Consider the following 15,044-nt stretch of genomic DNA (forward strand, 5'->3'; position numbering starts at 1 on the left):
AAAAATTCATATTGAGTTCTTTAACTTCCAAAATCTGTTTTCTTATCTATAATGTACACTGTGCTATTACATTTGCACATCAAAGTTAAAGACAGAAAGGCCTATCAAATAACCTCCATAGGATGTAAGGGTCAAAGCAGGACTGATCTATATAAGAGGCCTAACTCTGATCTTGGTGGCAAACATACTTTATTCTATAAAGTCAGCCTTGTTCTTTTAAGTCAGTGGTCTCCAACCATGGATACATATTAGAATGAGTTTTTTAAAAAACACTGGTGCCCCAATCCTGCTCCAGAAATGAAATCAGAATCTCATTAGAATAGGGACAGGCTGGTTCTGAGGGTCAGCGGGAGTTGAAAACTTCTGGTCTAAGTGCTTTTTGTTACCCACTTTCAAATGCCCCAACACGAGATCACTTTCATATTTTCCTATGGAAGGAATATTCACAGTCCGAGGACTAACAGCCACAGTGGTAAAAAAAAAAAAATCAGACTTTTACAAGCTGAATGAGTTTACTACTTCTTGGATATAAGCAGATATTCTTAAGTCACAAATCCTATACTTAATAAATACTAACCACTAAAAAAAATAAAAATAAAAAAAAAATTTTTTAAAAACAGAAAGAACTTCATGTAACTATGAACATATAATTATGTAATGCTCATTTAAGTATAGCTTAAGTAATAAACCATTTTTAAAAATTTATCTTCCACTGAACAGCAGCCAATCTTCTAAAATATTTGATTTTTGGCATTTTCCCATAGATAGAAGTAAGAAAAGGCAAATAAAGAAACCAGAAGTACAAGACACCCTATTACACAGGTATCTGAAATCAGTTCAAAGGGGAGTTTCCACTGCTCAGAGGACAAAGGACTTCTCAGAAATATTACTGCAATCATATTGCTCATTTCTTACTCAACCCAGTACTGCTGAAAAGGATGTCGCTATGTTCCCACCTTAACTGCCTCATGTGTTGTTCCTGTGACAGCTGGAGTCAACAAAAATAAGTTTGGCTTCTGGAAAAACTAAAATGTCAGCCTTCTTTATTTTTAAACTTGCTCTAAAACTCTCCCATATTATCTGATCCTATGAATTTTGCAATAGCTGCATATTAGTTAAAGCTGGAGAATGAGTAACTAAGCCTGGTCTAAATTGTATGCTGCAGCAAACATAACAATAAAAACACGTTCTATGCAATTTTTAGCATTTTATAAAAATCTACTCACATTCGAAGGGGGCTTACACTAAAGATTTCAAGACCAAAAAAAAAACAGCAAGAAAATCTAAAATAGATGTAATATTCTAAATAAACCTAGGTGACCTAGCTGGGAAACTACTTAAGATTCCTTTTCTATAAACTTCTTAATTAAGAAGAAATTAATGGCTGCTACAGTAATGATAAGGAAATATTAAAGGCTAGAGAAGAATTTTGATGATGTGTTTCTGTTTTCAGGTCAGTGAGCTGTAACCAAATATTACCAGGTGAGTGGTATAAACTTACATGACTTATTGCAGATTGAACAGCCTTTACATAATGGCTTAGTTCCCGATCCATCATGGCCAATTCAACCATTGCCTTGTCCATACTGTATTCACTACTCACTTCAGCTGCAAGAAAAAGAAAGCAATTACTGTTTTCCATTTAAAATGCTATCTCTGGAAAAAGTTGTTCCAATATAATCCTTACTAGTCAATGATCTAAACAATTTTGTAAAAGGTATTGCATATTTTTAAAAGACCTCCTTAACATAGGCCTGCTTCATTCAAAATTCTGAGAATACACCCAGTAGAAGAAAGCTCAAAGGCTGGAGTGGAAAAAAAAAGTAGACTCAGACTTAGGAGTTTGAAGCTGTGCCATTTAGTTGTGTGATCATAAATCAACCACTACACTTCTCTCGGCTTCCGTTTCCTTTTTAGTTTTTCCTTTTCAGTTAAAGCAGCCCAGCCATGTATCTGCACATGCACCTCACGGGATTATTAAAGATCAAATAAGAAAGATTTCCATTTCTAGTACAGTAGCTTATGTGGATCAATTCTACTGAAAACCAGAAAAACACTCAGTTAAAATAAAGGAAGGACGGGAGGGAGGGGAGAGGGAGGGAAGAAAGAGAGGGACAGAGGGAGGGAGGGAAGGAGGGAGGAAAGAAGGAAGGAAGGAAACTCCTTAAAAACAAGAGAGTTACAAGACAGTTAGAAACAACCAGGGCAAAATCTAGAGAAAACAGAAAAAGCAAGGCAGAGCACAGAACACCACAGTCACATCCCTCCCCCACGCCAGCTGGGTCTCTAACTCCTCAGATTACAGAGGAACCAAAGTAATGCCACCCAGCTCCTCCAGGCTGCAGCAGGGTTGGCCTTGGCCACCGAGCAGAAAACAGGTAAGAGAGAAAGAAAACAAACCTGTTTCTGAAAACCTATGGCCACAGGCCAGCTGTCCTGGGTTTGCTGCCTGGGTTCCCCTCACCTGAGTGGTCCGGGGAACCCAAGCCCTGATCTTGGTGTGAGGTGGTCTCACACTGAAATAGTACCTCCAGGCACTCCCCTCTGAAGAAGACATTTTTATCCCAGGCCTCAATTAATCCATACAAATAATTGTGAAGGAGAATGAGCAGATTACAGGGGGAAAAAAATAAAATCAACAGAAAAACCTTACAAACCTTAAAAAACACAAGAAAACAAGACACCAAGAGTAAGAATCAGCAGAAACAGATCTACAAATGTTTCAGATATTGGAATTATCTATCAGAGTATGAAACAATTATGCTTACTACGTTTAAAAAATTAAAATACCCTTGCGTAACAGGAGACTATACGGAGTGACTAGCAGATTGGAAAAGCAAAGAAATGTTCTTAAGTGCTTTTAAACTTTTTTTCAAGCTCTAAGTATAGGGGAAGATCAAGAACACGAAATAATACAAATTTTAATATTAAAAAAGCTGAATGACAAGTATTTAGTAAAGTTGACTTAGTCACATTTGGGAATGCACACACTCAAAGATTCTCCATTCAAATACCTCAGCTCAGACAAATGTCAGGATTTCTTATCTACTCTACAGAACAATAGGACAGATCATCCCAAAGTCAAGAAATAATATATGCACTTACACCTGGCTTTTGAAAGTGACTGTCCTAGACTTTAAAATTATGCTTCAATTTTACAATAGTCAATTATAAACACATTTCAGAAAATATCTCCTGGATTAACTTGCTTCTGGTAGATGTCTCTTGGCTTTTATCACCCAGACTTCACAGACTGTATATATATATCCCAATATAAGGTTTTTTGTTTTTGAGGAGGGGGAAGGGGGCAGTATTTACAAAGAAAAATTTGTATTTACATTCCCCAAATTAAATACAACATTTTTAACAAAATAGTGTATGAGAAAGGACTCAAGTCATATTACAAATAAAACTGTCAGACCATCAATCACAGGTCAATGTGGTGAAAATGTCCAAATGTTAAAAAGGGAGACAAACTGTTTAGGTGTTGCTGATAGCAACATGTATCTGCTATGCATACAGCAACTGTTCGTTAAAAATCATATTAATTACTTGATGATCAGAAAGAGAATTTTAAGCAATTTATATCCTAATATGATGGTTTGTGACTTACATAAAGGCAGGCATTTTACTGTATTTGGTTAATCTGTGGAAATCGATATAATGTTGGCAATCTCCCTCTGGACTTAAATGAGTTTATTTTTGAAAGCACATAAAAATGTGCTTTCAATGACATTAAAAATGCTATGAAAAGAGTTTGCAAAATAAAACAAATGGGATCATGGTTCTCATTATCAAGGTCCCAAGGATGCTAGCAAGACATGAACCAGATGGCAATTTCAAATTACAAGGCCAAGGAGACCTTGCCTGCAAAGGAGAAAATGAGTGATGGCTGGGTCAGGTTTGATGGCACCAAGCCTAAGGCAAGAATCTTTGGAAGTCACCTGGGGCTTCCTGCAGCCTCAGCGAAGGCTCCAGGGCCCAAGAATGTTGGGACAGGCTGAAGGCCCTAAGTGATGAATAGTGCAGCCAGAGGCAAGAGGGAAAACACCAGAAAAGATCAGGAAGCTAGTCCTGAGAGGAACTGACACTCACGCCCCACCTGGATGTGAGCCAGGTCAGGTCACTTCTGGTTAAAGTCAGGGTCTCCGTCCACCACAGAAGAGGACTGGAGACCAGAGACCTATGAACTAGAAGGAGTCCCACAGCAAAAGGAATCTGGAAGAGAGACCATGAGAACGTACCTATCGAGTAGCAACCTTACATTTTAAGATTCTTTCGGTGATTCTTGCTGTTCTTCTTGTTAACCTTTATTTCCCTATTGCAATAATAATCTCTCTTAAAACCATGATTTGTATTCATGTTTCAGAAACACCTGGCTACGGAAGGCATAGGGAATCTGTGTCCTGCCCTACTAAACAATCAAGGTGAGTGAGGGAAGAGCATGGTGTTGCATGAAAAAGGCAAACAGGCCAAATAAATCCCCGAAGGATTCAAGAGGAACTGGGAATGAACACAGACACAGGGAGTTGGCTTTTGACTAAAAAGTGAACCGGGGATGGGGTGGGTGTGGAGGGACTGACCAGCCAAAGTTTCCTTGCCCCTTTACTGCCCAAAATATAATCCCACTACCAAAATTCCCCCACTCTTATGGGAAAGACTTCCTAAAAATCTATACCAAACTAAATCCTATACATCCTTCAAGGGCTGAACTCAAGCCCTACCTGCTTTTAAACCATGCCAGCCTAGAAAGATCTCTCCTCCTTTCCTTAATTTATCTTAACAACTATACTTGATACTTTGGCACTTTCAACCATAAACATTCTTATCTTCTTATGTGCATTTGTCTCATTTCTCCAAAGAGATTTTAACCCATTTGAGGGCAAGAATGATGCTTTAGTGTTCTTGGGAACTAATGAAGAATTACAGCATCTCTTCCTTCAATGTTGTCACATGGCATTATTTAATAAATTTGAAAATTAAACCTTCACCAAACTATAAATTGTCCTGCCTCAGAGATCTACTGAATTAAAGTGTAATGAAGACATTTGATATAAACTCATTCGCCCATTATATTTTCATGGAGATTTTTCCATCGGAAAAAGCTTGGCTACCAGCACGTGGGGGGCAAGGGAGGTGGGGGAAGAGAAGCACACAAATAATGTTAATATTCACAGAATGACAATCCCAGAGAAGCAATTACTACTGTACACAAAAGCTGGCATTACAGGAGATCGGTGCAGCTGATAAAGCATGGAGAGCAGTAACGACGATGAAAAAAAATACATAACGATAATCGCTGTAACTAATAATTAGTAAGCGCTTTATTATGTGCCAAGACTATACTGAGCACACCATTTACAGTAAACCTCACAGCAACTCTTTTATCTGCACTTTACCAACGAGAAAAGTGAAAAACTGAGCAGCTGAAGGAATCTGCTCAGCACCACAGAGGTAGTGAGGGGCACAGGGAGGCTGCCAACTCAGGCTTTCCAGCGGCAGAGTTTGCACACTGCCCGCCTCTGCTGACAGGTGCGTAACCACGAGGAGAAGGACAAGCACCTCCAACTCCTCCATGAATATCCAGGGAACAAACCCTCACTGGGGAGAAAGTCTTGGCCCCCAGCCTCGTCATCTCAGCCCCTTGGTAGTCCATTCCAAGTAAGACACCAAGCAATGTCATGCAACTGCTATCAGACCTGGTCCCATAAAAGCTCTTCCAAATTCCTTACATGGAGGAAATTGGTAACAAAAAGAAAACGATTCTTCCCTTTTAGAAGACTACGAAATTTTAATGGTGGTGAAGAGAGCAACTTTTCACATCAGCAAGGCCAGCTGGAGGGGGTGTAAAAGCAACCAAGTTGCCCACCGCATGCCAGGAGGTAAGGAAAGGGACTCTAGCTGCTATGAAATCAAACCCGCAGCAGAGACACGTTCAAGGGGAAGTCTTCGAGTAGCAGAGATCCTTCTGAGTGCAGCCAGTATCGAAACCATTCCTATCGTCTATGCCTCTGACTGCCTCCCCCTGGCCAAACGGGGTCTGGGGAATCTAGAAATATTCACATTTCTTCGATGTGCCATTCAATGAGCATTTATTAAAATCAACCTTCGCTTGTATTAATCAAATGAACCTAAGAGATATACTTGAACATTCCTCTATAAGCCAATAACTACATAGGGAAGTCTCATGGAGAGCTCGGGGAGTCTGCGAGGCCCGTGTAACAAAACATCTGGTGCATTAATTAGGAAACTGTTCCAAGAAGTTAGCACAAGAACTAGCTTCAATATATCCCCCCGCCCCGCCCCAGCAAATCAAGTCCAGAGGGCACAGATAATCTCCGATTTACAGGATAAAATTGTAACTGTTTCTGTAAGTATGTCAGCAGCAGGGCTATCCTCCTTCAAATCTGAGTGTCTGTGCCGAGGGATCCTGGTTGGCACCATCCCGAATACTACGGATGTTAATAGTACCCGAAGAACTTTAAAAATGTTATTTAGACCAGAGAGGGCCAAAGAATGAAACCCATTTTTATTTTTTTTAAAGATTTTATTTATTTATTTGACAGAGAGAGACACAGCGAGAGAGGGAACACAAGCAGGGGGAGTGCGAGAGGGAGAAGCAGGCTTCCCACTGAGCAGGGAGCCCGATGCGGGGCTCAATCCCAGGACCCTGCGATTGTGACCCGAGCCGAAGGCAGACTTTTAACCACTGAGTCACCCAGGCGCCCCGAAACCCATTTTTAAAAGACGGTTTCTCTTTCATTTTTCTTTTTCCTGTTCAGTGGCAAACCTTAGAAGAATAATGACAGTCACCCTAGGACGACTTCTTTTTAGACTCAAGTGCTCTGACATTTATAGAATATAAAGAGTGTCTGAATGGATGCAGTTGGCCTGTGTATGATTTCCCTAAAGTCAAACAAACCTATAATTATGCAATCTAAGCAGCCACGCTATTCATTAGACACGTCATCTGTTACTCAATGTCAAAACGCACTAACAGCAATATTCTAACTATTACTATTCCCTGTTTGAAGTGTTGAATAAGGCATTAAAGTTACATGATCTGTACAACACTAAGCAGAAATGGGTGATTTCGTGTTGCAATCACTTCAACTTAAAACAAAATTCATGAGGCTTCAATGAGAGAAAGGTGATAGCAGGAACAAGTTATAAAAGCAAAATAGTAACAATCAATGCTAGTTGTCTGGAGTATGAAAGACCAGGGCAAAATGAGGCCAAGAGATAGGTCTGAGAAAGAAATGGAAGGGAGATGACAAACTAGCTACTTTTATAGATGCAGACTCGTGTGAGGCAAATGCTAAGTCCTCTATTTATAACCAAAAGATACAGGTAATAAGCCTATAGCAATATGGTAATTCTTGCGTAGCACAGCATGGACTCATGAGAGTTTATCATTCAGGGTGAGTTCCAAGATTGTCTAGGGTCTCTTCACATATTATTTGCTCAATATAATGCCATTTTAGGCCAATGGTTAAAAGTGAGGGAGCAGAAGATTCTTTATCTTGGCTTCTCCAAGTCCAGGTGGGCATGGTCAGTAGACCAATCAAGCTCTTGTTCCAGACCAGCGACCAGTTCCGCAGAAGGGAAGGGAAGGGAAAAGATGCAGCTAAGAGATGCAGCCTGTAGACCAACTATTCTAAATAAGGCCCCTCCCTAGCCACAGCTGCCTAGAGCTGCAGCTCAAGGCATCTGCACTAGAGAGAAATAAAGTCTCTTCCCTAAGGCCCAGTTCTGAGGTTTGGGAGACATAGCTGAAACAGGGCCAAGCACATGTAGTACCTAGTAGAGCCAAGCAAGTTCTCTTAGCAACCCCTCAGGTCCTCAGTAGAACTGCCTTCAGTGAAACAGACATGAAAAAGGGACATTTTCCCTCCTCTTTCCCCTAACATGTCCATACACATCTGGGTAGCACCTCTACACTACCAGATGTCTTTTTGCTTCGCTCTGCTGTTCTCTATGATCTCAGCCACAGATCCCTTTCCTGAATCCTCCCTAATCTCCAGAATAGGACCAAATGCTTCATGTCTTATAGGTCCATAAAACTTCCCTACCTTTACAACTAGAACACGTGTGAATGTGTGTGTGTTAGGGGGGCATGCCCTGAAGACAAATTTCATCTACTTAGCCCTTCCAACTTTTTGTTCCTGATTCAATTATATAGTTCTGTCCCTGGCCAAGTCGTTTCCTGAAATCTGTCCTAAACAAATAAAAATTGCAGAATCTGGTGTTCTTTATTCTACAAAGTCATATGGGCATGTCTGAACAGGAACAATACCAATTACATATAGTTGATTAAATTCAACTCCACGCATTTGATCAATAAAATGACGGACTAAGACAAAGCAGCCATTTAGTGTTCTTCTAGGGTTACTGACTCCAATTCAACATGAATCACACACCTAGAAGGATCTGATAAATATCCACACCATAAAGTACATATGTCCATTTTGGCAAGGAGCAGGGAAGAAAACGAGGCAGGGAATTGCCTGATTGGATTTTAAATTTCCTAGAACAGATGGAACGTGGAATAGAGAGATTTTACTTTTTGAAACAAATCTCTTCCTAATCTCTTCAGAGATTCTTCTATATTTTGTAAACAAGAAATTTCGTCTTTCAGGATGAACTCAAACAAATGACAGTATAAATCATACCTTTCCCTTCCTCCACAAAAAAACCAAAACCAAAACAAAACAAAAAAACCCCTTCCTCTCTTAAAATACAGCTCCAACTATCTCTAGCAACATATACCTACATACACACCTACCTTTGTGAGTGGGTGTGTGTGTATGTTTTTCCTGGCAGCCTAGTATTAAGCAATCATATATTCATCAGGAGTCAAATTTAATGACTTACTCACTGCTTGAGCAATATTTAATAGAAACTTGTTACTTCTCACTACACTGTACTTTAGCCATAATTATTCCTCCCCACAGATATTAGTGTGGAGGAAAAGTAAAAACCAAATCCACATTCTATAACTGCCTCCCACCAGAAATAATAGTGAAGAGTAGAACAGAGTTATGGTACAAACTGGTACGCAACTATAAACGCAGCGAATATGGGGGAAATCTTCAAGAAATATTGACCTTTACAATCCTCTTTACTCATCCATACAATTTTCTTGTCAATAATACAGAAGAGGGAAGTTGTATAATACAGGAACTCAAAAAGCCAGTTCTGGAGTCAGATTATATTCAAATCTAGGCTCTATTAACTTTCTAGCTATGTAGTCTTTGGTCAGTCACCGTATTAAGAGTTTCCTCTTCTGTGGAATGGGTACAATAACAGTATTTAACTCATAAAGCCAAGATAAGGACTAAATGAGAAAACACAGACAAAATGATCAGCACAGGGCCTGGCCCATGGTAAGCACAAACAAAATATCTGTCATTATAATTACTGCTGAATGGAAAACTACTCTGCAAATGTAATTAGCCTAAATGCTGAAAGCATTTTACTCTTAGAACCAAAAGGTATCAAGTGAAGGTCACCTCCTTAACTCTCTCAGCTGTTTTTTCTAACTTGAGACCAAAGCACTAAGTTGAACTCACAAAACCGCAATGCTCAATGAGAAGCTCTGTAAACCTCCCCCTACCAACTCATGTCCAGAAGCCCATTTACCTACTATATGCTTAAGTACTTACTATATGCCAGGCAGAGGGAAAAAATGCGTTCAAGCAAGGAGCAGCTCCTCCTGCCCACAGAAGGTAGGAAAGGTTTAACAGGTGAGGGGATAAATGTGTACTGTATCTTGAAAGATGAGTAGGTGTGCACCAGATGTTCACCAGACTGAAGTAGAGGCTAAACAAATGCTCTCACCCCTATCCAGAGAGGCTGGATTCGAGTTTAAAATCTCAAACAAAAACACTGGGGATGAGAAAAGAGGAGAAAGATATAGATTAAAAAAAAAAAAGAACAAATCTTCACTGAATACTGACAACGTGCACTTTGAACATACTACTCATTCCATCCTTTGTTACAACAATATGAATTAGGTGTTATTAAAAGTAATTCAAGAAGGAAACTGATACTCATAGAGGTTAAATCATTTGCCCCAGGTCACACAGTTAATACATGGTGACATTAGGAACTGACCTCAGGTCTAACTTTAAAGTTAGCAGGGAAGGCACAAGCTATAAGGGTCTGAATTACTACACACCAGTAAATAATCCACTCATGCAAAAGTCACGGGGTAATAAATGATCAGTTCTCTAGATAAAGGAATTCTCCTAAACATTACCTTTTTGTAAGAGAGAGAGAGCAAGTAAAATTGACTTACATAGTTCTACCCCACAGTAATGGAGACCATCTTTCGTTATATAGACAGGTATTTCCTTAAAACATATAGTTAATATTCCATAAACCACCATGGTAACGAATAACTCAAAATATTACTTGAAATAAATTCTATGAAGGATTAGGTTCACAAAATCATAGAAACGGTCTCTGGATACAATCTAGTCTCTACTAGTCATCAAAAGCACTATGAATCCCAGGCTATGGGTAGCTACCATTTTAAAACATACCCACAGGGCCGCCTGGGTGGCTCAGTGGGTTGAGTGTGGGCCTTCAGCTCAGGTCACGATCCCAGGGTCCTGGGATCCTGCATCAGGCTCCCTGCTCAGTGGGGAGTCTGCTTCCTCCCCTGCCCCACCCCCTCTCAAAAATAAATAAATGAATAAATAAAATAAGTAAAGCATGTGGTCGAGAATTAAGCACACAGCTGAAAAATTCAAACAGCATAATCATGTGGTATCTCCAATCCCCAAACTCCCTCCCCAGAAGCAACCATTGTAATGAGGTTCTCATTCCATGGAAATACTCTATGTATAAGGAACCCTCTTTTAAAAAGGACAACAGAAATTAAGGCAAACAAATATATCGGGGAAAACAACATGAACATACTAAAAACAAGAAAGGAGAGATGCTAAACAAAGAATACAATATGGGTGGTTAGAGGGGAACTTCCATTCACTCACTGAATAAATATTTACCAAGCACAGACCATGTGCCCGGCACTCTGTTCGGTGGCCTGGACAGAGCAGCAAACAAGGTAAACCCTGCACCTTTTCTCAAACAGCTTATACAAATTTCCACTCCATGCAAAAATTTCAAAAAAGCCCTGATAGGACTACCCTGCCTGTGTTTGGCTCTTGGTGTGGTGGGAAAGCCTGTTCTCTGCCAAACAGCTCTAATTATCAGAGCCCTTCCAAAGACAGAGCTGATTCATCACCGCCCTAGAACAATTCTAGGCAATGACAACAATAAATGTGAATTGCTCTCACACACATTAACTTATTTACACCTCATAACCTCCGTATAGTGATTTTACTCTCTGTTTTATATGGCTGAGGAAATTGAGGCTCAGAGAGGTTAAGTGCTTCACTGAAGTCATGCCCCAATATCAGAAGTGGGACTTGAACCCTAGTCCTCAACAGCAGACTGCAGAAGAGCTATTAGTGAGCCACACAGAAACAGTCAACTCTCCCAGATCACAGTTTTTCCAAGATCTGAAGATGCCTGTTAAGTATTTCCTACCTTTAAGCTTTGCTTCTCCAGGATAAATAATGATCAAGTTCATTCAACCCAGCTGACCTGCCTTCATTTAAATGTGCTTCATTTGCTAGTGTCCCTTTTACAGATGGACTCCAGAAATTAAAAACAATTACAGCCATGGGTTAACCAATGAAGGCTAGGATAACACCATTATTACACATGTACCGCTGCAATCACGTGTTGATTACTAGTTTTCTTTCAAGAAATTAAATAATAACATTTACTGAGCACTCATTATGTGCCAGACACTATGCTAAGCAATTTATACACATCATTTCATTCAATCCTTATACTAACTCTGTGAAGGAGACACCATCATTATCCCCATCCAGTGGAACAAAAAAATGGGCTCAGAGAGGTTAAGTACCCTGAACCAAGGTTATATAGCCAATGAGCTGTAGAGGGAACATTCAAATGGGGGGTCTATTAAATAACAGAATCCATTCTCCTAACTATCTCAATAATCATCACCCTCTGGGCATAACCCATTTCTCCATGTCCTAAGACTGCCAAATGCCTTCCTAAGATCTATTCATATTAGACTAAAAATCATCCCTACTGTACCAGGGCAATCACAATTTAAAAAAAGGGGGGGAGGGGTGAAGAGGAACTAGGGTAATCAAGCTCATAAATGAGACTGCTACTCAAAAAAAGGTTAATGATCTTTTGCTTGCACGTGGACGCAAACTGCCTTAGACCAGCCTATCTCCGTACTCATTTTAAATAAATTTATACCAGAAAAAATTTCAAATGGGGTCAGCCTACTTTAAAATAGAAAGTTAATGAAACAGAAATTAAGTCCTCAAAAAATATAAAAATAAGTTTGAGGGGCACCTGGGTGGCTCAGTCAGTTAAGCGTCCAACTCTTGAGTTCAGCTCAGGTCTTGATCTCAGGGTCGTGAGTTCAAGCCCTATACATCGGGCTCCATGCTGGGCACGGAGCCTACTTTAAAATATATATATATTATAGGGGCGCCTCGGTGGCTCAGTCGTTAGGTGTCTGCCTTCAGCTCAGGTCATGATCCCAGGGTCCTGGGATCGAGCCCTGCATCAGGCTCCCTGTTCTGCGGGAAGCCTGCTTCTCCCTCTCCCACTCCCCCTGCTTGTGTTCCCTCTCTCGCTGTCTCTCTCTGTCAAATAAATAAATAAAATCTTTAAAATATATATATATATTATAAATAGAAGCTTGAGAAGATCTGGTAAGAAGTTCATTAGATTATAAGATCTACGATGACAGGAACTGTAATCTCTGTTATTTACTTCTCAAATGTTGGTCTAAATGAGTAGTTTGTTCTGAGAAACATTTCTTTAAGGAAAGAGTAAGAGGCCAATCACAAGAGGAGGGAACAACTGTATGTTCCATTCCTGTCAGAGGAGAATTTCTATGCTTGTTATTTTCGGAAAAGTAAAATAAACTTGCTTTGTAGTGAACATGGCATAATGTAAAACTTGTCAAGTTACTTTACTGTACACCTGAGACTAATTAACAGTGTCAACTATACTCAAATAAAAATAAATTTGATTTCACGAAAACAAGGGCAAATCAATCTGTTAAAACTTAAATCACTGACAACTCCAGAAAATAAATCTATCATAATTTGCCACAAACATTGTAATACCTCTCCCATCTGATACAGCATATTTCCTTATATCTGTACCTACACATAGTGCACGTTCTTGAGAAGAACTTATAATTCTTTTTTTTAATACATATCTTACCATTTCTAAGATGTTTTATTTTCGTAACTTTGACTTAAATCAGCAGTGACTCCCAAAATTGTTTGTCTTGCCTTCTTTAAAAAAAACCTCTTTCCTCTTCAACAAAGAAATAATGATCCACAAACACTTCAATCTACTAGAAACAGCTCAGAGAACTCTGTTGGGGAAAGTAAACTACGTCTGGAATGGGAATTATCAGCCACTAATATCTGTTTCTGGATGACACTTCTAAGGAACTGCAAAGTTAAGAGATAAAGAACTATGAATATTCAATGAGCAAGTAACTGGTTCTGTAACACTACGTACTATTTGTAAACTAGGAGCTTCCAATCAATCACATGCCACATACAGGCACCCAGTCTCGGCAGCCAAAGTGAACTGACATGCAAAACCCAAACCCTGAAGTCATCTTAGACTCCTCCCTCTAGCATCCTCCACATCTAACTACTCACCAGGTTCTAGCAATTCGGCCCACTCAAGTCAACTACTCTCTCTTTTCCTCACTTTTCAACCACAGCTGCCTTAATTTCAATCCTTATTATTTCTTCCTCAGATTACCGCTTTGCTTCTTTAGTGATTTCCTTTTTCACCCTCTTTCCCCTCCAGTCCTTCTTCCATGTCTTGAGCATACCAATGCTCAAGAACAAATCTGAGGTTACTCTCTTGTTTATCAAAAACTTACCACAGTATTTCCACTTTTGGCCAAGACTGAGTAACTGGGACCAAATTTATTCTCCTGCCTGAAACAAAAAATTCAAACTGAAAATATATAAATAAATAATGGTTTGCAAGATGCTACAAGTCATGCAAGGAAGAGGAATCAGGGTAATAGGAAACATGAGGTGAAACCTGTAACTGACTGCCCCCTTACTATATTGAGGGAGTTTTCAGGTTGCAGGGCACACAATACCAATCAAAATCTCAGCTGACCTTTTTCGTAGAATTGACACAGATTCTAAAATTCATATGGAAAATGCAAAAGACCTAGAATAGCCAAAACAACCTTGAAAAAGACAAAGCTGGAGGCCCAACACTACCCACTTTCAAGACTTATTATAAAGCTTCAGTAATCCAAATAGGGTGGTATTGGAATACAGACAAACAGATCAACAGAACAAAACAGAGTCCAGAAATACAAACGGGTGTATACGGATGAATGATTTGACAAAGGAGCTGAGGCAATTCAGTGAAGAAAGAACAGTCATTTCAACAAGTTGATGGTACAACTGGCTATCATATGCAGAACAAAACAGAACAAAACACCTTTGATCCATACTTCGAGCCAAAACCATACATTTAGTCAGAATGGATCACAAATCTAAATGTAAAATCTAAAACCATAAAACTTCTAGAAAAAATTATGAAGAAAATCTTTGAGATCTTGGGTTAAGAGTTCTTAAATACAACACTAAAACACAAGCCATAAGAGAATAAATTGATAAATTGGAGATCATCAAAATTAAAAACTTCTGTTCCTCCAAATAATCTGTTAAGAGCACAGAGTGGGAGAAAATACAAATCATATATCTCATAAAAAACTGTATTCAGAATATATAATTCTCAAAATTGAATAATAATAAAAAGCCATAACAAATGGAACAAGACTTGGATAGATACTTCACCAAAGAGGTAAATGCCAAATAAGCCCACAAAAAGGTATTCAACATTACTGGTCAGTAGGGAAATGCAAATTGAAACACTGTAAGATACCACTATGTGTTTATTAGAATAGCTGAAATTAAGAAGAC

The 15,044-nt window shown here is 39.3% G+C and overlaps 1 protein-coding gene across 2 annotated transcripts in view; it reads right to left on the reverse strand.

The window, feature by feature from the left end:
* The window catches only part of NSMCE2 (NSE2 SUMO ligase component of SMC5/6 complex), a 211,420-nt gene that overhangs the window by 170,582 nt on the left and 25,794 nt on the right, over positions 1 to 15,044 (reverse strand). For both annotated transcript variants that reach the window (XM_036102648.2, XM_036102647.2), the window contains exon 3: positions 1,502 to 1,608. In XM_036102648.2, the coding sequence (XP_035958541.1) occupies positions 1,502 to 1,608 (107 nt within the window). The remainder of the gene's footprint in view (positions 1 to 1,501; positions 1,609 to 15,044) is intronic.

This window comes from Halichoerus grypus, chromosome 5 (genome assembly GCF_964656455.1).
Source record: "Halichoerus grypus chromosome 5, mHalGry1.hap1.1, whole genome shotgun sequence".
Classification (NCBI taxonomy): domain Eukaryota; kingdom Metazoa; phylum Chordata; class Mammalia; order Carnivora; family Phocidae; genus Halichoerus; species Halichoerus grypus.